General features: G+C 40.5%; 1 protein-coding gene across 1 annotated transcript in view; it reads right to left on the bottom strand.

Annotated features, from left to right (window-relative positions):
- The window catches only part of LOC131685016 (A disintegrin and metalloproteinase with thrombospondin motifs 9), an 811665-nt gene that overhangs the window by 287214 nt on the left and 502549 nt on the right, over positions 1-21902 (bottom strand). The window contains 1 exon segment of the mRNA XM_058968345.1: positions 9766-9932. Within this exon segment, the coding sequence (XP_058824328.1) occupies positions 9766-9932 (167 nt within the window).

The raw sequence follows: 21902 nt of genomic DNA on the forward strand, positions 1-21902 counted from the left end.
AAGAAAACGACGAATATGAAAATGTCTAATGGAAATTCGCCTGCATGATTTGGTACCTCGTACTACCACAAAGATTCATGTCGAAATAGGGAAAAGTGGAATCCGTCTACGACACTTGGAAAAACTTTTTCCCTAGCATTCTGAACCAACCTATATCGTCTTACTTGACTTTAAAGGGCATATCATCTCAAGGTGTTAACTGCACACAAAGAACCCTATGCATGTAAATTGGACAGACGCCCACGTACCAGTTCTGTAACCAGACGGCACACTACGGTAAGCCATTCGCCAAAACAACTAAAGGAAAATTCATCTACTACAACCAACACCACGAAACAGCCTTTGGCATATGCTGATACACCAAAGACAGCCGGCCAAAGAACACATACCGAACAAACAATATTACTCGGTATCCCCATGCCAATAGTCAATATACCTAGGGAATAAATAAACAAGAAAGAAGACGGTTACACCAGTCACTCAAAACACAAAATGCACTAAACAAGCAATGGCGAAAATCAAAGCTCTAGCGACGACGACATGAACACAAACACAAGCAAGGAAGAAAGCAGACGGAATGGTCAGCAAGCGGCAGAGGATAAATCTGACTATTGCTCACCACCAAGAAAGGAAATTAGCACAAAAAGCTGAAAGCAGTGCGCCCAGGATAGTTTGAATTGCTAATTTAATTGTATTTTTGAAACGTATATTATTTTCAAAAAGGCGAAAGACTCACGAGATTACAGCTTTAATAAATGAATAGAAATATTTCGGTTGGTTTTGTCATTGAACATTCCCAAAAATCTATTCACAAATAATTTATTTAATTGGCATGCACAAATCATCGTAGGATAATAGTTATAATATCACCCTTATTCTTGTTTATGACGAATGTGAGATTCGAACGAAAGTTGTGTCAATTCTTGTTCACAACAGCAAAATCAAATGAGCTTCGTTCGAACTGCAAATCTCGCGTTCGCAGTAGACAAAAATTAGGGTACCCAATCAACAAGTATATTTGTATTATGTTTCCAATTATATATTTCTTTCCAACAACATGAACTAATAAAACATATAAAATGCTTGACATTCGATTCAATTGCGTTCGCCAATTAGCATTCGGTCAAATGGCTGTTTAGCTCTTTAGGCCAAACGACCCTGTCGGCTAAATAACATTCGGACGAACGACACTCGGCTAAATGTCCTATTGGGTTTAAATTATAATGACATTCGGCCAATTGACCTGGAATTGATGAAAGTATTAGAACATGTCTGCATAATTTTTTTCTTATTATTTTTATTACTTGTTCATATGTTATACAATTTTCAAATTGTATCTTTCTTGCCTTCGCTGCAGGTAGAAGTGTCACACTTTTCCTTAGCGTAGGTATTGAAAAACTACATTCGAAAGTGGCATTGTGTACATATACATATACAAAAAGATGAACTAGAATTTGTATTGAGTTGAAACAGAGTTAAGAAAATTAATAATAATTAAATAATTAACCAAGCAGAGGGCGTTACCTTGACATTTTTTTTTTTAATTCGGAAGCAACAGAGTAAAACGTTTGCCAAATGGACAAAACAAACATTTTTACAAAATTGTTAACAAAATCAAGATTAAATACAGAACAATCCTTTTAAAAATGTCGATTATCTTATACAGGCGTGTTTTTATTCGGAAGTGTTCGCTCGGAAGTTCATCCCAGTATAACCTATGCCAGTATTTAATCACACGAAAATCATGCGCAATGTGAACAGAGACGAGTTTCCGACACATCCTTTGAAAAGTTTTGAACTGTGCGTCACATCCGTCGTTCCGATCTCCTACCTCCTTCGTTTTCAACAGACGCCAAAATAATATAAATTGGGGCGTTTCACACACGAAATGCCGCCCCGAAATTTTGCCGCTCGGAGCGGCTGCCTTCTTCGCCCCCCCCCTAAGCGCCGCCACTGCGTTCTGGGAAAAGAGTAGGACAAAGACCAGGAGAGGAGGAAGAACCGAAGAAACCCAAGAAGAAAGGCTCAGCAGGATCTGAGAAAGACAGAGAAGAGTGTAAGCTGATATTCTGGGCGGCTAGGGCCGCTTTTAAACGCGAGATAGTGAAGTGTGCGCTGAGAACCTGAAAAGTACCGTGAAGGGTCCGTATGTCCGCCTACACCGTACGTTGATGCAGACGGTGGAAATACTGGTGACAATTGAGTCTCCAACGATGAGCTGCTTATAGTGGCAAAGGGCTGGAAGCGAAGAAATGTCCCGGTCCGAACGGCGTCCCCGACATGGCACTGACGACCGCAATCCTGACGAACTGGCTGAACGAGCTACGCTGAAAGTGAGAACGGACTATCGCAGAGGCAGTTTGGATTCCGGAAAGGAATCTCGACGGGGAACGTCATTTGCACAGGCTTCGTGAGCGCGAAGAAAGCATCGAAGCAAAGGTTATCGCTACTGGGCCATGGTAACAATCAACGAGATGAACGTGGCTATCGCCGTAACGCTACACTGAATGCAGGTCCTGGACTGTTTGTGCATGGTTGTGAAAAGCTACTTTCATAACCGGTTACCGGTCTACGAGACGAACATGGGGTAGAGGTTAATTGGGGTCATGGCGGGAGTGCCTCAGGGCTACGTACTCCAGAACCGAACGAAGTTGACAAGCACGTTTCGCCTAATGGCTGTTAGTGTCGCGAGTGCGTACAGAAGGATATCGTCGGAGGCGGTATGCGTCATTGCCGAGATGATTCCCATCTGCATCACTCTGGCTCAAGTCGTGAAGTACTCAGCAGTGGAATACATGAAATACAAGGAGACTAGTCAAACTAGACTTGTTGGTTAAGTTGCAACAAGTGTGGGACTACGCTGATACAGGAAGGTGGACCCTCCGACTCATCCCAAATGTGCCAGCGTGGGTACATGATATACATGGAGAGGTGAACTTCCATTTGACGCGGTTGTTGACCGGGCACGGATGCTTCCGAAAGTACCTGCATTGGTTTAGACATTTTTCGTCACCCTTTTGCCTGGGGTGTGGGAACTTGCAAGAGATGCCGGAGCAAGTGGTCATCGAATGTCCTAGGTTGGAAGAAGTTTGAAGGGCATCACCGGCGTGACAGTCGACAATATCGACCAGTTGAATAGTACGCGACGTAGCACCGGGTTCGGTTCATCGGGGCGCCAGCGAATCGGACGCCAGATCCTACCGGAATCACCTCGACATCCTACCGAGTAGTTCGTGAGTACGCTAGATCCACCGCCGGGAACTAGATCGACTAGAACGCGTCGAACGAACAGTTAATGGGAAGCTACTCTCCACTCGAAATCACTGGACAGACCGGCACCTACTGAATGACCCGGTGAGTAGGCTAGATCTACCGCCTGGGACTAGATTCAGTAGATCGGGACGAAGCGGGAAGCTATATGGTCCACGAAAACAAGCATCGGTATCGGGATAAATCCACCGCCGAGGACTTCACAGTAGGGTAAATTCTAATTGGCTGGGAGCTAATCGGTACCTAGAGAAAATTCCCCTGCCGGAGAACTCTCAGTCTGAGTAGAGTAGCTTCACCACCGGATAATATCCGAGTAGATTTGGATACAGCTGAGAATTAAATGGCTCAAGAAAGCGAGTATCGGGAGAAATTCCTCCGTTGGGGAGCTCTTAGTCGGAGTAGGGTGAGTTCACAGCCGGGAACTATCTGAGTAGATCGTGAAAAAGCTGGGAACTGGATGTCTCACGGAAACAGGAGCCGAATCACTCATGAAATCATTGAGACGAGAGCTACATACCAACGTAATAGATGGGGACGAAAAGCAAGAGAACAGTCGAGAGTTATATAGCTCAAAGGTGCAGCCATTCCAAGGATCAAGTGAGGCTCCGAGATAGCTAAGAAAAACTCGTGAGTTGAAGAAAGAGGTACGACGAAAGCACAACGAGTTCTTCCAAGATGTAATACCTTGATGTAGTTCCGTGAGGAGAAACAACGAAAAAAGACTAAAGAGTGTTTTCAGTAGTTAGGCCCGAAAATGAGTCGTGAGTCCCACACAGTGCCAATACACTACAGGCCAGGCTTTTGAAGCTTTTTATACCTTACTATAAAACTCACACACAAGAACAAACAAGAAATTCACACATACGGAGTAAGCGCGGTAAATCCTATCTACAGAGATGACTTGGTGAAGTAACCGCCACCAGCAGCAACAGCAAGATCAGGTGGAAAGGAGGCAGCAGCACTAGCAACTGAGTGGGTAGAGTGTGGTGAGTAAAACCCCACAGAAGCTGAAAGTAGCGGCAGCGAAGTGCTTGGTGGGAGAGCTCTACAAGATTGTGGACGTGAGAAACCATGTCGTTAAGGACATTAAGGTGATTGTTCTTAGAGTCCGAAAGGTGCTAATGTCTGCTGTGAAGGAGTACGAAACGTCAAAACTGAGGGCTGGGGTAGCTGAACGTGCATTGACATCGGCAAAGGCTACCGCTTCCTCGAAGCAGGGGAAAGAGAAGTTGGTTGGAGTGGAGAACACGCCAATTTCCATGATTCCAAAAAGGGCAAGCTACTAGTCAGAAGATGGAAGACCAGGGGGGTCTAAAAGGAAGACGCCCGAGGACGCTCTCACTACCGAAGGGAAGGACGTCATTCAACAGACAGAAAGCTGGTGTTACGTTGAAGGTCGGAAAGAGAAGCAAAGGAAAGAGCTAAAGCGGAAGGAGGAGAGAAAAGGGGTGCAAAAGAAGAAAAGGTCAGAAGGCGCCAAAAGAAGTAGCAGTACTGATCAAATCTAATGACACGACGACGTATGCAGCGTTCATCAAGAAAGTCAGAGAGGACCCGGAGCTGGGGATCTGGGTGAAAACGTGGTGAGAACCAGGCGTACCCAAAAAGGTGATTATGACCAAATCACTGAACGAGGAGGCAGAAGTTAAAGCCTTAATCCCGGAGACAGTGATTGTGTGCAAGGACCTGGATGAGATCACGAAGGTAGATCGAGTGTTGTGGCAGTCTACTACAGAAACTATGTGTGGGATTGCGTTGATTGCAGAGCCGTACCAAGTCCCACCAGACAACGGTAACTGGGTGATACAAGTTATGGGCAGATGCTCCATTTAAGAAGTAGTAGAACGTTCATACGAAGGCTTCGTGATCGTAGTCAAAGTAGACAGTGGAGCGTTTCAACCTAATGCTGGAGTAGTTAATCGAACAATTGATCGGTCCAAAGCCGATAGTTATTGGTGGTGACTTTATTGTCAGAGCTGTGAGACTGGGGCATTAGAGTAACCAATACAAGAGGATATATCCGGCAGAAACCTTTAGCTCTAGATTGTGCAATGAAGGGTTCATTAGCACATTTCAGAGAGATGCGAACCGTATACGCATAGCGACCACCAGGCGATTCGCTACCGTATTGATCAATGGAACCCTGCTACAGTACGGAGAAGGATGACCGTCGAGCGAAAGTGGAAGACAGAAGGCTTCAACAAAGACCTCTTAGTCAAGGCACTTCGGCCGGACAGCGGGACCGGGAATGTGGATGTGGCTGATCTAACTAGAAGGAGGGAGACGGTTTGTGACGCCACGATGCCGCGAAAACTGGAACCATGCGAAAGACGGCGTCCAGTTTACTGCAGGAACGAGACGCTCAGTACGCTACGCGCAGCTTGTCTCAGAGCCAAAGGGCGTGTTCAGGGAGCAGTATCGGAGACAAATCGAGGGTAGCGCAAAGTAGCGTTTCAGTAAATTAGGTCCGCTTTAACACAGGAGATCATGCGAAGCAAGTCAGATTGCCACAAAGAGCTTACCGAGATGTAGACGCCTAGCGTCTGTACCGATTTTCGACGGCGATAATGAAGGGACCGTCGACGCCAGCCGGAAGTAAGCTGGAGATAATCTTCCCAAAGCACGATCCAACTACCTGGACACCGACGTCGTACGGCGAAGAAGAAGCAGCAAATACGGACGATCGGCAAGTGACTAACGATGAGCTTGCAAAAGTATCGAAGCGCCCGAAATTAGAGAAATCACCCTGTCTGGATGGAATACCGAATGTGGTGCTTAAAGCTGCGACCCTGGCATATCCGGATATGTTCAGGATGGTGCTGCTGAAGTATTTAAATGAAGACAAACTTCCTTGAAATGTGGGAGGTACAGAAGCTGGTGTTGCTGTCGAAGCTAGGGAAGTCACCGAGCGATCTGACCTTGTATAGGCCTATATGTCGGCTGGATACACTTGGAAAACTCCTGGAAAGAATAATCCCTAACAGGCTGACGAAATGCACGGTGGATGAGCGCGGACTGTTCAAGATGTAGTTTGGATTTCGCAAAGGAGTATCAACAGTGGAAGAAATTCGGACATTGCTAGAGAGTGCTGAGAAGGAATCTGAACAGAAGCAAAGAGGAGATCGATACTTCGCTATGGTCACGATAGATGTGGAGAATGCGTTTAGCAGCGCCTGCTGGGAAGATATCGCCGCAGTGGCGCACAGAATGAGAGTTTCTGACTATCTATGCCAGATCTTGAAGAGCTACTTCCAGAGTAGAGGGCTATTGCACGAGACAAACGAAGGGCAGAAGTCAATGTTAGTCACACCGGGTGTTCCTCAGGACTCCATTTTACGTCTAATTCCTTGGAACGGGATGCACGATTGGGTCTTGACACTGCGGCTACCCAGGAAAGTGAAAATCGCGGGTTTCGCGAACGGCCTGTCACTAACGGTGATTGGTGAGACATTTGAAGAAATGGAGGTGTCGATGACGGGACAATAGACGCGATCGAGAGCTGGATGAACGGTGTCAAGCTGTAGATAGCTCATCACAAGACGGAAGTGTCGTTGGTCAGCAACTGAAAAGCGGTCCAGCGGATGCAGATCGACGTCGTAGGGCACGTGATTGCATCGAAGCATGCACTGAACCAATTGGGAGTGATGATCGATGACCGGTTGAGCTTCCACAACCGCGTGGACTACGCCTGTGAAAAGTCGGCAAAGGCCACGAACGTCACGCTCCACCCGGAATCGCCGGACTGACCTACCAGTTGGCCCGATAGAAATATAGTGAAAAGCTAAGAAGAATCGGTGTCGAGAGGGCTTCATTCGCCGGGGAACTCTCCGTCGGTGTAAGCTAGATACACCGCCGGGGACTAGACTGAGTAGACCTCGACGAGACACCGCCAGTTGCGAGTCATCGGAGTACCATGGAACCGGACGCCTTACTTCATCGAAATCGTCGCACACAGCTGGTTGGCTCGGTTTCGGGAGAACATCTCTTGTCGGGGAATTCTCCGGCGGAGTAGCGTCGGGGACTAGACCGAGTAGTTCGCGAACAAGTTGGGTCCTCAACGAGAAAGTGGTACTAAATGGTATAAGGGAGCGGAGGGGCTCAGTAAATTAGACAGTCTGAATTTGCCACGTTGTGTGGCCTCCTCGAGTTGGACTAGCGTCAAGAAGAGCAGCGGAAGCTAGCTGCTAGGAGTGATTCATCTGCAACTTGGGAGGACCAACACGACGGAGTTCAAGGAGAAGATAAAAGAACTCTACGAGTTCATAGAGGACAAGAACAACGCCCACACTAGGACAAGAACAACGCCCACACTAGGATTAACAGATACTAAATCCGCAATTGATGCCGTCGAACAAGAATAGATTACATTGAGGATGTGAGCTGGGAACGCAAAAAAAAACAATTGACGAGGGTAAGGCGATTCTGCTTTCGCTGAGGAAGCTCAAATGACGCTAAGGGATCCCGGAATCCACGTTCGATTAAAAGTAAAAGAAAGACACGTGGAACGGAGAAAGAGAAGAAACATCGAAGAATGATCAAGAAGACAGTCTGAGGCAAGCAAGCGATTGACGCACTGTTGTGAAACACAAGGCAATGTCAAGAATGCAGAAGGTAGCCTAGCGGGGAAACATCGAGGGCGATCGACGCACGCTGAGCTCCTCCGGAAAGTGAGAATCGATGCGGAGTTGACGCAGTTAGGGTAGAATAGGGTAGAAACACCTTACGGTCAAGAGCTTTGCCTTCAAAACGCTCACCAAAAAATTGCTAGGTGAAGAAACAAACGTAAGGGCAGGAGATAGTGAAGTTGGACGAGATCACAACAGAACATGAGTGCGCTGAAGCAGCAATGTGATCTGGGAGCTGCGCCAACTGGATGAGGAAAGCACTCAGTGCAACGTAAACGCTGTCGAAAAGGCTTTAGACGACCGTAGCCACCTGTTGGAAACAAACCAAATCAAGGTTTAGTGGTCAGTGCGTTCATTGAACGTTTAAAAACGAATGAAGAGATGCAAATGTTTCAGGCATCAGGTAAGAAACTGCAAAAATTCAGACATATTTAGTCTGTGCAGAAAATGAGAAGAAATGGGACACATTGGACATTGCTGTTTCTTTGGATCGGAAACGCTTCTAAAATGAGAGAAATATGAAAAAATCAAACAGCTACAGTGAGCTGTAGCTCGTGTCGAAGCTCCGATAACGGATCCTGGCTGCACTATCGTGAGAAATTCTACCTCCAGGGAACTCTCAATCGAGGTAGGGTATGCTTATCGCCGGGGATTCGCAGAGGATCTCAATGACCGAGAATAATGGATTACAAGAGGAAAGTCGGGATGTAAATGGCATGAACAATGAACAATTTAATGGATCAAGCGAGGTTCCGAGCTGATTGCGGAAACTTCGTGAGCAAGGGAAAGAGGTGCGAAAGGTACATTCAGCCTCCTCACGAAATAATACTTTGACGCGATCCCGTGGGGAAAAGGAGGAAGAAAATTAAGAAGGAATTTTGGTGGTTAGTATAGAAACAAGAGTACAACACAGTTTCAGGCTTTTGATGCTTTATTAACCTTATTGTAATAAAAACACACACAGCAACTGATATTTGCTGTACTTGGCGAACTGATTCGGATGATCAAATTCGGGCTGTGGCTACCTAAGACGAACTCAGATTCGATTTCTCTGTTTTTTGGAGCAAGCGTTAATCTGACACTTGCTCAATCCGGCTCTAAATTGGTGTTTGATGATAAGTCAAAAGAGTTTTTGCTTAAGTTTCTCGTTAGTTGAGAAAAATTTGTTTTCATCCAAACTTTTTCCTTAGGGAGAAATAAAATAACGGTATAACGGTTCATTTTACTAATCATGCGAAGGCGTAGAAGTACGGTATAGTTTGATAATGTTCACACCAACTCTTAGGAAAACAGGTGTTATAAAAATTCTTAATAGAATTTGAAAGATGCTCCTTCTTAAATAGTAAGCACCAAAGTGTTTTAGCTATTATTGAAACGCTCCTACGCTGTTCACATTATTTATTTAATTTTATGTAATAACCATCATCTAATCCTGTTAAACATTACACATCTAAATAATTAAATTAACAGCGATAAGCAATGTCAGCTTCCCACTGTGACTCGATTCAATTTTCCAAACGATACCTAAGCACCCGTTAATGTCTTCGCTAGCCAGTTACAATAATCGCACATCCGTGCAGGCATTCGACTCGATATACGTAGAAACGCTTCATTTCAGATGTTTACCGAAAGACCTTCCGCCGAGGAATAGGAACTGGGATGCACACGGTGCGCGCACAGTAGGACATCCACAAGCAATCGTCATAAATTGGCACCCTCTCTAATTGGAAAATTACGAACCATGCCACCGACTCCGTGTCTTTCCGTATTTTTTTGCGTCTGTCATTTGCCCCACTGGCGGCGGCGGCGGGACATTCTCGAAGGTGTAAAGCCGAACATTACCACGATGTACGTACTGCACCGCACTTACCTTAATGTCTTCAGGCATAAAGCTGCGATCGTGCCACAAGATTATGTGCATGTTGAGACCAAACGCGTCGATTTTGTACTCCGGATGCGGATCCCAGATGCGCGAGAATCGATTGCGAAACAGTCCGGTCCGGTGGAACTTGGGCGCAATCTGAGCCCCCGGGACATCTGAAAGTGGAAACGGAATAGGAGATGAAAAAAAATAGACAAAGTAGTATGAATCCTGCGAAGTAGTTGGTGATCATGATAATCGAAGTAGGAAGTGGTGGTTGGATATGAAGTCCCGTTTAAAATACAACAGACTGAATAGTTCAGTTGACTTTATTTACGATTCTTTTGGTGGAACACATTTTGTACCCAGTCCGTTCCGGGGCTGGTCCCTAGATGATCTGTGGCACAACACCGAAATACCATTAATCGATAATTAAGAACCCGAGATCGTAACGCGTGTGGATAGTTGTCGTTGTTTTCGGGACAGAAAAGAACATGTTTATATTTTACTTAAGCTAATTGGATGGAAATATATACCTTTATGGGTCGTTTTATTGCCAACGCTCAATAAAATTGATGCGGAAAAATGCGTTTATTTGAAGATTTGGTGCATCGTAAAGTTAGAACTCATAAAGCTCGGTTCGTGTATAATGAAGACGGCAAGTGTAGAAATAATTTCAGACTACGAGAAGACTACTGCCAAATGATCTCCCAGACGTGTAATAAGGAAGAGGAATTCTTGTTTAATTAACAATCACATTCGAAGGATCATACCATAAACGAGTCTGGATGAAACTAACGAGCTGTTGATCTGAGTACCCACTTCTTCTGATCAGAGGTGCTCAATGGTCATCACCGCAAATAAACAAGGATGATTGCGCTAAAATATGGCATATGTGGTGTGAATCAAATTCCGTACGAAAATTCCACAGCACAAATTAGATCGGATAATGACAAGATCTCATAATCCAAAACCAGTAAAACATGCAAATTATTACATCGCCGACAGCTGACTCTGAGTGCGGACCAATTTAGAAACGGGCAAAATTTCATGTTTGCGTAAACTGCTTCATCACATTCAAAGCTCAGTCAGTCAGACAGTCAGTGTGGGTTTTGTTATTTTTCTTCTTCTTCTTCTACTACATGCTCAAATGACTTCATATTGCAGTCGGATGTTGCCACCGATCGAGTGTGAAGCATTTGTAAGCGCACGTTCCGTCAAAATAACAACATATTCAACATACAGACGGTTTTCTTCCCTTGAGGCAGCGATACGTTTCAGTGGACTACTGCATTTTTGAAGGGGTCGTTCGATTGGAATTGGTATTATGTACATTTGCCGTATCAAGAGCATTTTTATTCAAATTTAAATTCGAAATATCAGTGTTCCGTTACCGTCACAATACATGAACGGAAAATAATTAGCTGGTTGTTGCTTATGGACAGGTGCTGTTTAAAGTGTTTAATGATCTATCAAAAATTAACTCATGTTTTTCAATATAAAAAACCCGACTTGAAATTAATATTAAGTCATGTACAACATATTTCAATATTTTCCTTCTTTTAAACAAGAGCTGGCTTCGATGAGAAAGGAAACAAAATATTAACTTTGTGTATCGTTCAAATCATAATGTGAAATGGGTAATAAATTTGCTTCAGAGATATTGTCATTGAAATATTATTGATATTCTGAGGCCAATCTGGATGTTGATTGCTGTTGGCAGGTTTTAAAATTTTAACCGTTAACGTTTATAAAATAACGATTTTTAGTACACATACTATACTCAACTGGCTGCTTTGAATACGAGCTGAAACCATTCAAATTTTGCTTTGTTATTTTTTCGAAAATATTTTTGCTGTTGGAGTAAACCCGACAGCTTTTAGTTAAGATAGTACCGACACACTGTTCAAAATTTCGTGCGCGCGTTCAACCTCAAACATGTTTTGCCTTTGTGTACAGGTTCGCATCGAACATCAAACCCAAGCGAACGATGTGCAAACTTAGGTTTAAACACCGTGTACGTACACCGTGTGCGTACTTAAGAAAGGTACACGCAAAACAGAATGAGTCAATGCTAATGATGATGAGCGAGAGAAAGATAAAGCTAGTATCAAGAACCTGTGTGTACGAACACCGCGTACGTACATGGGGCTCGGTTGTGCAGACGAACATGTGCTCGTGTTTTGGTACGCAATAGCGCGTTCGAGTTTGCACACGAAATGATGGTGTAGGATGAGCACAGAACTAGAGCGAACATGGTGTTCGATATTCATTTGGGAAGACTGCTGTTTAGATGGTTATGTGATGCATATATTTGTGATACAATGCGAATAACTTAGAATCTTCGTGATACTTCATTTATATTATTATATTATCTTATTATTATTATTATTATTATTGTAATACAGTGGGAACCCGATTTGGCAGGCCTCCGATTTTGTCTACCCCTGCCATTTTATGGGCTCCAGTTGAAGAACCGAGTCAAATACAAGTAAATCCTTTTTAGAGCATGTTTTTCTTATCTTAAAAATGTAAAATATGCAAATATAAAAAAAATCATTTTTTTAAATTATACGCTGGAAGACCCTCTTAAGACAAATTTATACTTTATAATCAGAATGGGTTGAGGCTATGTATAGTGACAGAAGAAGACTATTTTAACAGCTTCGATTTATTAAAAAGAAAGAAAGATACCTATTTTAATCCACCTAGTGGTGCAAATGAGCCTTTCACATTTTTCCAAGCTATGATTTCGTGGTTCGTTATGTTCAATATAATTTTGAAAATGTTTGTTACATTAGAACAGCTATATACAATGGCTTACCATCCACCAACATGATGTGTCGACGCTGACACACTTGAAACAAAAAAATTTCATACCTAATTAGCTTAATCAGCATGAGTTCAATTTGTTTTTAGGAGACATTGGGGGTCGATGGGCCTATTGGTAAGTATTGTGGCTGTGGCGGTGATCACGATACTGTTGGGAATCTGTGATGTCATCATCACAGTTCTTCGATGGCGGAGCGATTAACGCACCCGACTAGAGACTGGGAGATTGCCGGTTCGATTCCAGCTTGGGGACATATCTTTTCTCAGTGTGTCCAATAAGAGGTGAATTGTCACCATTCCGGTTATTCTTTGTCTGTCTATTTTCCATTTGACGCGTTCCTACAAACCTTGAAAAAGGAAAAAATATGCCTCACGTGAAAACTTGGAATATATGCAACTTGTTACTCCGGAACCGAAAGTCAGATCGGGACAAAATTCTGATAGCCAATTGAACCATTTTCAGAGTGGTTGCATAACCTGTCTATAGGAAAAAGGCACAAAGGTTTACATAGGGCATTCTCATGTGATCGAATTCTTTAACTCATAACTCCGGAAGCAGTACTTCGATTAAATGAATTTCGGGTGCAATCAATGTGCAAACCATACCCTTCTTTAAAGACAGAGATTGCTAGAATCGAGTCAGCAATAGATTAGAAAAAGGTGTAAATCTAATTTCGGGAGTTGTCCATTTTCTGGAATCTTCCGGAATCCTCAACGGTTCTCAATGTAGTAAAAGAGACTAGCGATCAGGACGAACAATTTTAGGCAATTTATAACTCATTTCAATTAATTTTGTATCATTTAGATATAATGATTATACCGGTTTGTATGAGAATTTCGCACGTGACCGCTTACTTCAACCCGTTACACAAGAGCCAGAACTCCGATTCCAATGAAATTTAATATCAGTCAATAGGAATGCCGTGGCTTTCATTTGAGACTTAATTTAAGAAAATCGAGCTAGACATTTCCGAGTAGCAGATGTGAGTTCAATTCATGAACTTAGCCACTTTCCCGAAGTGTCCGGTTCCGCCGAAGGTGTCCAAATGGGTCAGTGTTGGTTTGATTGGACATTAATGAGCTGTATTTATAAATTCAAGCAATTTAGAACATATTTTATGAAGTTTTAGATAACATGCTCATACGCACTCTTCAAACCGTATCTCCGGAACCGGAAGTCGGAATTAAATGATTCAACAGCACCCTATGAGAACGTTATTTGAGAATAAGTTTGATAAAGCTGGTTCGGCCATCTCCAAGTAACCGATGTGCAGTTGTTGGTCACATACATACACACAAACGCATATACGCGTACACACAGGCATTTGCCGAACTCGACGAACTGAGTCGAATGGTATAAGTGGCTCAGGAAAACACTTTCTACAGGAGAAAGGCAAAAAGGTGCAAAATCAGCACAGTGCTAAAAAGTCGATTTCTGTTTAATTGTTTCGATGTAAGATCTTACCTCGACGTTTCATGCATTTTATAGATATTTTCCATTAAAACACGAATTCTATTTCTTTAATTTAATTTGGTCATTCCATTGAAAACATTTTTTTTTGTTCCGGCTTATATGAGAATTTTACATGTGACCGGACAATGTAGACATATTACCGGAACCACATAATAGATTGGTACGAAATTTCATAGCAGAGGGGATAATGTTCCTTTCATTTGAGACTAATTTTGTAAAAATCGGCCTAGCCATTTTCGAGAAACTGATATGAGTTTGTTAATTTTGAAAAATGGCCCATGGGAATTACCATTCCGGGGTCAAATTATTAAATAGATTTTTATTTGGATTGTAACGGTTTATATGGGAAATTTCTGTGTGACCGTGTTAATCAACCTATAACTCCGGAACCAAAAGTCAGAGCTGAATAACATGTTAAATGGCAGTTAATGGTTGTGACATATCTTTAGTTAAAAAAAAGTTTTTAAAAATCGGAAAAGAATACGCTGATAAATAGATGGAACATTAACTTGGGAGTTTGGCAAGTTCCGGGGCATCAAGAACCGTCATAGGCGGCCAATGTGGTCAAAGCTACTTCGATTGATCGTTGTCTGTCTGCCTAACGCATTTATACCTAATATGGTATATTTTAATTGTAAAAAATCATTTAATTTGGACCAGTGTGTTTGACGAACTGCATGTGTATAGCTCCGATTCAAATTTGATCCAGAAATTTAAATTCAAGGCTGCAAGTTGGTGTCAGTTACGGACGAGTGGAGCACGAAACATTTCAAATCAAATTTTTGATGTGCCCTCAGGCGCAAATTGGTTTTTCCTTTTTTTTCTTTGGGAAGATAATGTTGCAAATCAAATTCGGCTTTCTTGATCGTTATTCTATCGTACTAAATCAAAATACCCCCCCCACCCCAAAATATGGGAGGAAAACAAACCCCCAATTAGTGTGTGTGAACTGATTTGCATAGAACTCTATAGGGATAGCGAAATGATGTTTGGCAGTGTTGCTATATTTATTGGACATTATAGTAATTACTTCAGACAAATAAAGTTATTTTCCTTAAATGAGTAAAAATGTTCAAATTGAACAGAAATTGTGCGACAAAGTAGAACAAAAATTTACCATACATATGCGGTTGATTGACTTTAACAATAATAAGAAAGCAACCAATCCATACGCTGAATTTTTTTAAGAAAATTGCTTCATCAAACCATTCCAGACATAAACTAAATCACCAAGAATCCATTTTCATTAATAAAAGTAGCGACACTGTTCGTAAGATTTCGGCAGGGGTAAAATGAGCGAAAAGAAGAACGTCGAAGAAAAAATAAGAAGCCGATCGTCACGTCTTGTCTTAGCTAGATTCCGGAATACTTCCACTACAATTCGCTAGAATCTACTACAAATATAGCAATTTTTTGCATTCTTGCTCGAATTCGCATTATTCCGCTATATTTTCATATTTGCTAGAAATTATACTATTAATCGTCATGGAACTCGTTAGATTGCGTTAGATTACGCCATAATTTTGCTGTAATGTAATACATTCTGCTGATCTCATTTATAGAGTTCTATACAAATGATTTCACTCACACTACTTGAGGATTTGTTTTCCTCCAGCTGTCATATATGAAACTGTCAGCCAATTTAAACATTTGAATTAGCTTTCATAATGTATTTATAATGGTGTTGAAATACTCTTTGTCGCTGTCAAACTTATTCGGGAGACGTAGAATTCCAGTTGGTCATATTCCATCATGAAAATAATCCGACCGAAAAGTTATTTTCGATTTGTTTTCCTCCATCTATGACAGGTGGAGGAAAACAAACTGTTAAACACACTTATGCAGTTACAGATTGTCAAGTACTCTATTAAGATTTCTGACAGCTCATTTACAACCACAGATGCAAAGTCAAACTAAAGGAGTTTGGTTTGTTTGCCTCACGAAATACCTAACCTCAACCGGTTTTTGCAGTGTATTTTTTTTGTTTTCCTCGCGAAATATTTCGGCACCGTTTCTTTTTTAACGGGAGTGGAAAGGTCAATACCCTGCTAATATCTCCCTTAAGGGGGGCGTCCGGTGTAAAGTGCTCAAATCAAAGGTTGTTTGGTATACGATTTTGAAGGTTACAATGGATCTTTTTTGTAATGTTAAGAATTATTTATATATTATTTATATATTCATTGTGTACGAAAAATAATATAATATTTTATGGCAAATAATTCATCTCACGAAAAAACGACGAAATCATGCATCCAAAAATCCAGTTTGGTTCAACAAGGAAATAATTAATTTGAAAAATCGGAAGCAAAAAGCTCACAAAATTCACAGAAAACACAATAATCAGGATAATTTGGAAAAATACCTCAACATTCGTGACCAACTAACTTTGGCTATTTCTTCGGCACTAACTGTATATAATGCAAAAACTGAAAATGAGATCAAGTCATGCCCAAAAAACTTTTTTAATTACATCAAAACTAAGTTGAATTCATGCAACTTTCCATCAAAAATGTCTTTAGATGGGAGAGACGGTGAAACTTCAAAAGATATTTGTAATCTCTTCGCAACACTTTTTCAAGAAACTTATTCTAACTATTCAGACAATGATCGTGACTTTGAATATTTTTCTTATTTTCCTGGTTATTCAAGGGATGTTGGTGTCAGTCACATTCATGTTCAAGATATCTTGTCTGGTCTCAATGATCTAGATGCCACTAAAGGCTCAGGACCTGATGGAATTCCACCTGCTTTCATAAAGAATTTAGCAACTGAGCTTACGTCACCTTTATTCTGGCTGTTCAATAAGTCACTAGAATCTGGTATTTTCCCAAAAGATTGGAAAAAATCTTTTTTAATACCTATTTATAAATCGGGTAAAAAATCTGATATTCGCAATTATCGTGGAATTGCCATTCTGTCCTGCTTTCCCAAACTTTTCGAATCCATCATAAATAAAACCATTTTCAACCAAGTCAAACATTAAATAACAAATTCACAACAACAGTCACGCAGAGCCACATATGCGAGCGTTTCAAGAGTAGACTTCAAACCATTCCCACGTCGAGGAGCGCCGCGGAAAACACGATAACTCTCGATAAAATTGTCAGATACGGGAAATTCAATAAGTTTTGTAAATCTTACACTTGTGGTTAGTCGATGAACCACAAAAAATAGAAAAAAGTTAGAGTTTCGGAAAATGGCTTCATAAAAACCGAAAGATCTGATATTTTACTGTAATATTCGCTGACTTTTCTTCATAATAATACTGACAATTTTTTTCAGGTTTCTGTAGTTGATCGACATGCTACACATATTCTACATTCTAGTCTAGTCTAGTCTAGTCTACACACACACACAGCCAATACATGTAGGGATCCTGGAAAACTGCAGACATTCGCCTACAATTTTTCTTGTCAATATTAATGTTTGTGGTTCATATACTATGTGACACAAAGATTAAAGCGGCCAGGCCAACTGTGCAGCGTACAAAATGAAGATGATTCAAAAAAATACGGCAATCAAATTATTCATTTAATGAAGAATTTGATCAACGAATCATTTTGAACCTCGAAAAAGGAAGAAACGTGGACAACCGTACACAACCGTTTCAATTTGATAGGGGTTTGATAAATCATTGGGAGTGACTTGGCTAAGAGGGTTAATGTCACTCCTTTGGTCCTAAGTTCCTGGGATGGGGCAGAGGTTATTAAACCTGCCCTGCTTATAGTGCCAAGGTTATAGCGCCTTTACTCGCTCTCTGGAATAATGATAAAGAAAATAGTCGAAATCGGTTGATTAGTAATATAAAAACGAAAAAGAAAAAAAAAATCCTCAAACAGCTCCAAGAAGGATTCTAACACTTCACGATGAGTAGATAAACCCCTATACGGTTTCACTAATTTCAATGCTCATATAAAAGTCTGGCGCGTATGGTAACTACGTTCCAAATCGTCCCCCAAACACTATTCTACTAAAAATAATTACAAACTATAACCGATGCAAAACATTCATATGGCAATCATAATAACGAAAATGATTGGAATAATCTAATCAGATTATCAGTACAACAAGTAGAGCTTATAGCAATTACTTTAGGTAAAATTTGAAACGATCTCACCGATATCCAGTATGCAGAATACGTCTGTTTAACTGTTTTTAATATAACTTCTGTGGATGTCTGCTGCTGAATTTTCATGATTTCAGCCCGTTTGGAGGCAATACTTGCTATGTACTAGATGATTTCATGAAGGCTTGGAAAATTGTGCACTGCTTGACGTCACTTCGCAAGGATTTGAATTTTACCTTTCAATAATAATGCTCAGCCTCATATTTTAAGCCCTCTAAGGTGATCATAGTATGCGCACCCACGACTGGCTAGTTCTTTGTTGTGCCTCGAAGCCTGGTAGATGCCCTCCGATTTTAGTTAATGAATTCCAGTTCCTTCTTGATATGATCCACGTTTTTCATCTTGAGGTACGTTTTCACTGCTTCCAACTTTTCGACAAACGCAATCAGCATCCTGGGTCTTAGTATGCTTGGTAATATGAGAATGTTGATATTGCGTCACTTGGAAACGGGGATTTTTCACCGACTTACGAGCCTTAAATGTTAATTTCACTGCTGGGTTCTTATAACAGTTTTTAAAGTACGAAATGGTAATGGATCGAATGCTACACATATTCTACATTCTTATAAAAAAGTAAAAACAATTTGTTGATTACTTTTTGAGTTATCATGTTCATCAATTTGAAAAACGCGGTTTCTAGAAAAACGCTATTAAAGCGTGTCCCACATCAAATTGTATCACGAAAAAAAAACTCTGTAGAAAATGACCCATTGGGTATTTTCTCTTGAAAATTTGGGTAGAAGTTGTTTGGAGTGTATTGTTTACACTGCATTTATATCGATGTCAGTTTTTCGAAAATTGTTGCCGATAGATTGAAATCTGCATGTGTCTTTGGCAAATATGTGCCACTTTACTTGACCAATTAAAAAATGTCAACAGTTCTAATGAGTCGTCGTCCATCCGTTAAGTAGGTGGAACATCAACATTTGCTGCTTACCCTATCCTTTACTCTTATTCGTGAACTATGAAAATGGGGGCGATCGGCTATGCTGGCTATCATGTCATTTAGGTTTTAATATGGGTAGGATTGGTATTAAGGGGTTATATATAAAGCTGGAACTCAAAAAATCGAAAACAAAATTGTTGAATATTCTGAAAGTACATACTTTTGAAAACATTCAGATTTCAAACTACAGCCGTTCGCAGCGCGCATAGTTCTTCCGCGTATGAAGTTAACACAAAACTTTAAACGCAACTATCTCGAAACTAAGTTGTTTGAAAAGTACCGTTGCGGTGAACGTGATATCACAAAAACTATTCATCCGATTTTCATATTTTTTACATTTCTTATAAAAGAAATGTATAGAATTCGCTCAAACTTTCAAGATTTTTTCCGAGGCCCGGAGGGCCGAGTCTTATATACCAATCGACTCAGCTCGACGATTTGGGACAATGTCTGTGTGTGTGTGTGTCTGTGTGTGTGTGTATGTAACGGACAAATTCTCATTCGTGTTTCTCAGCAATGGCTGAACCGATCTTATCCAAACCAATTTTAAATGAAAGAACTAAAAAACAGTATGAACGCTATTAATTTGTTTTTGATTCTGATGTTTAGTTTTTAAGATATGAATGCTTGAATGCGCAAAAATGGCGTTTTTTGCAGTTTTTTAAAATTATCTGCCGGAATTGACAATATAGATTAACAATTTTTATGTTTTTAGACAGCTTAAACGAATACCTTTCGAACAAGCTATAGATTGTTGAAATCGGACTATTATCAAAAGAGATATTTAACATTAAATGCGGACGAAAGATTTCTATCATTTCCCATTGCCAGAAATATCACCAAAAACATGTAATCTATTATTAACGCCAAAACGGCTTATTTTAGGTCAATAGTATCTTCGGAGAATTTAATGGAGGTAATATGCTCTTTCTTTTGGTATTGTGCTTTTGCTGATTAATCCCCCTATGAGTGAGATATTTTCACAAATTTTCTTGGAAGTGATTATAACGAAATGATGCTTTCAGCAAATTTGTAGCTCTTACTTTTGCGAATAACTTTACTGAAGACTTCAAATATCTATTTTGAATACTTTAAAAGTTATGGCTGGTTGTTTGTGGATTACTCTTCGTCGCCTATTTATTGTTCAATATAGTAATAATCCAATGAAATAAGCCAAACATTATTTCGATAAATCGAATTTTTTATTTCATTTTTCTATCTACAACCGCTAGAAATAATCACCGAACACTTCCAAGTTGTCTGGAAGGAACTTGATAAGTTATCAGTGCAAAAATGTTCATTTGTGCGAACCTTCTGACTGCAATTTTTCTAACTTATGACCATCGGATCGATCTGAAACTTTTCGGAAAATGAAAAGCGAAATAAATAACTCCAAGCAACGGCGTAGCCAAGAGAAGGTTTTAACACCATACACCCCCCCCCCCCCACCACACAAAAAAATATTGGATTGGAGTTGAAAATTTATTGATGCAAACTGATTTAATTCAATATTACTATAACATTATCTGATCCGTAGATTGATAACCTGTTGTTGTAAACATCATGAGGACTTTTGATAAATTTTCGGAATGTGGTCCTGATATGTAACTAATCTATTGGTCTTGATTTCACAGTTGTCTAATAGCATCAATATCAAATTCATGCCTGAAAACATTCCAATAGAAAATTCCAGAGTTCTGTAATCAATCATAATCCTCAGATTTCTTTTCAAATTTTCAGCTTTTTTCCTACACAATATTACGAAAGCTTATTACACAATTTTTCCTAATAGGTTTGTGAAAATTATAAACTATTTGAAATTTTTTAATAGTTTTATTTTTTATTTAACCGTGATTTTTTAATAAATAGTGATCATCACTTCACAACGTAGTCTATTTTTCATGGCTTGCGGTGAGCACGAACTCTCGAATTGCTGAACTGAAAATTATGGAATAGAAATTAATTTTTAGTATTCATTACAGACCCGCTGGTGCCCTAAGACGATTTCGCTAGAGTTTTAGAGCACTGTGCACTAGACTGCCCAGAAAAATGATGAATTTTTGAAAACTCAATCGGCCCACCTCTGAGTCGATTCCTAGTCCCACCAGGAGTACTTGTACCAAATTTGAAGCAAATCGGACAAGTCTAACTACCGGACCAACGGCCCTGAAATTTGTATGGGAATTTTCAACAATTTACATGGAGAAAACCCACCAGCACGCATTTTCGCCGCTTGGTAGCACTGTATACAACGTATTATCACTGTAAGTGAAAATAAGAAAGATATTTTAATTATCTACAACTTTGTCGAAGACTGCTAGTAAATCCGGCTATGTTAAAAGAACTTTTAACGAAGTGATGTCTGAGTCAGTTTTGCATGGGGCCTAGCAGTGCATGGTTGTGTATCAGTACTCGACTCCCGCGAACTATATATTTTTGTGAAATAATGGTTAGATTTAGCCGAATAGTACGTTTACAAGAATTATAGTAAATAATACGAGTTATGTTTTGGTTGGAAAATTTTTAGTTCCACCTGTGGGCGCCACTACTAACTTTTCATAGAAGAGAGATAGAGTATCAAGATGTTCAGAAGAAATACTGGAAAATGCCTGTTCTATAACTTTGTAGAAGACACCACGTTTCTATCTCTCTCCGTTGAAAAGTTAGTGTTGGCGCCCTCTATGCGGTAACAGGTGGAACTAAAATTTTCTAATCAAAGCATGACTCGTACTATTTACTATAATTCTTCTGAACATACCATTGCGCTA

Source organism: Topomyia yanbarensis, chromosome 2 (genome assembly GCF_030247195.1).
Source record: "Topomyia yanbarensis strain Yona2022 chromosome 2, ASM3024719v1, whole genome shotgun sequence".
Lineage (NCBI taxonomy): Eukaryota > Metazoa > Arthropoda > Insecta > Diptera > Culicidae > Topomyia > Topomyia yanbarensis.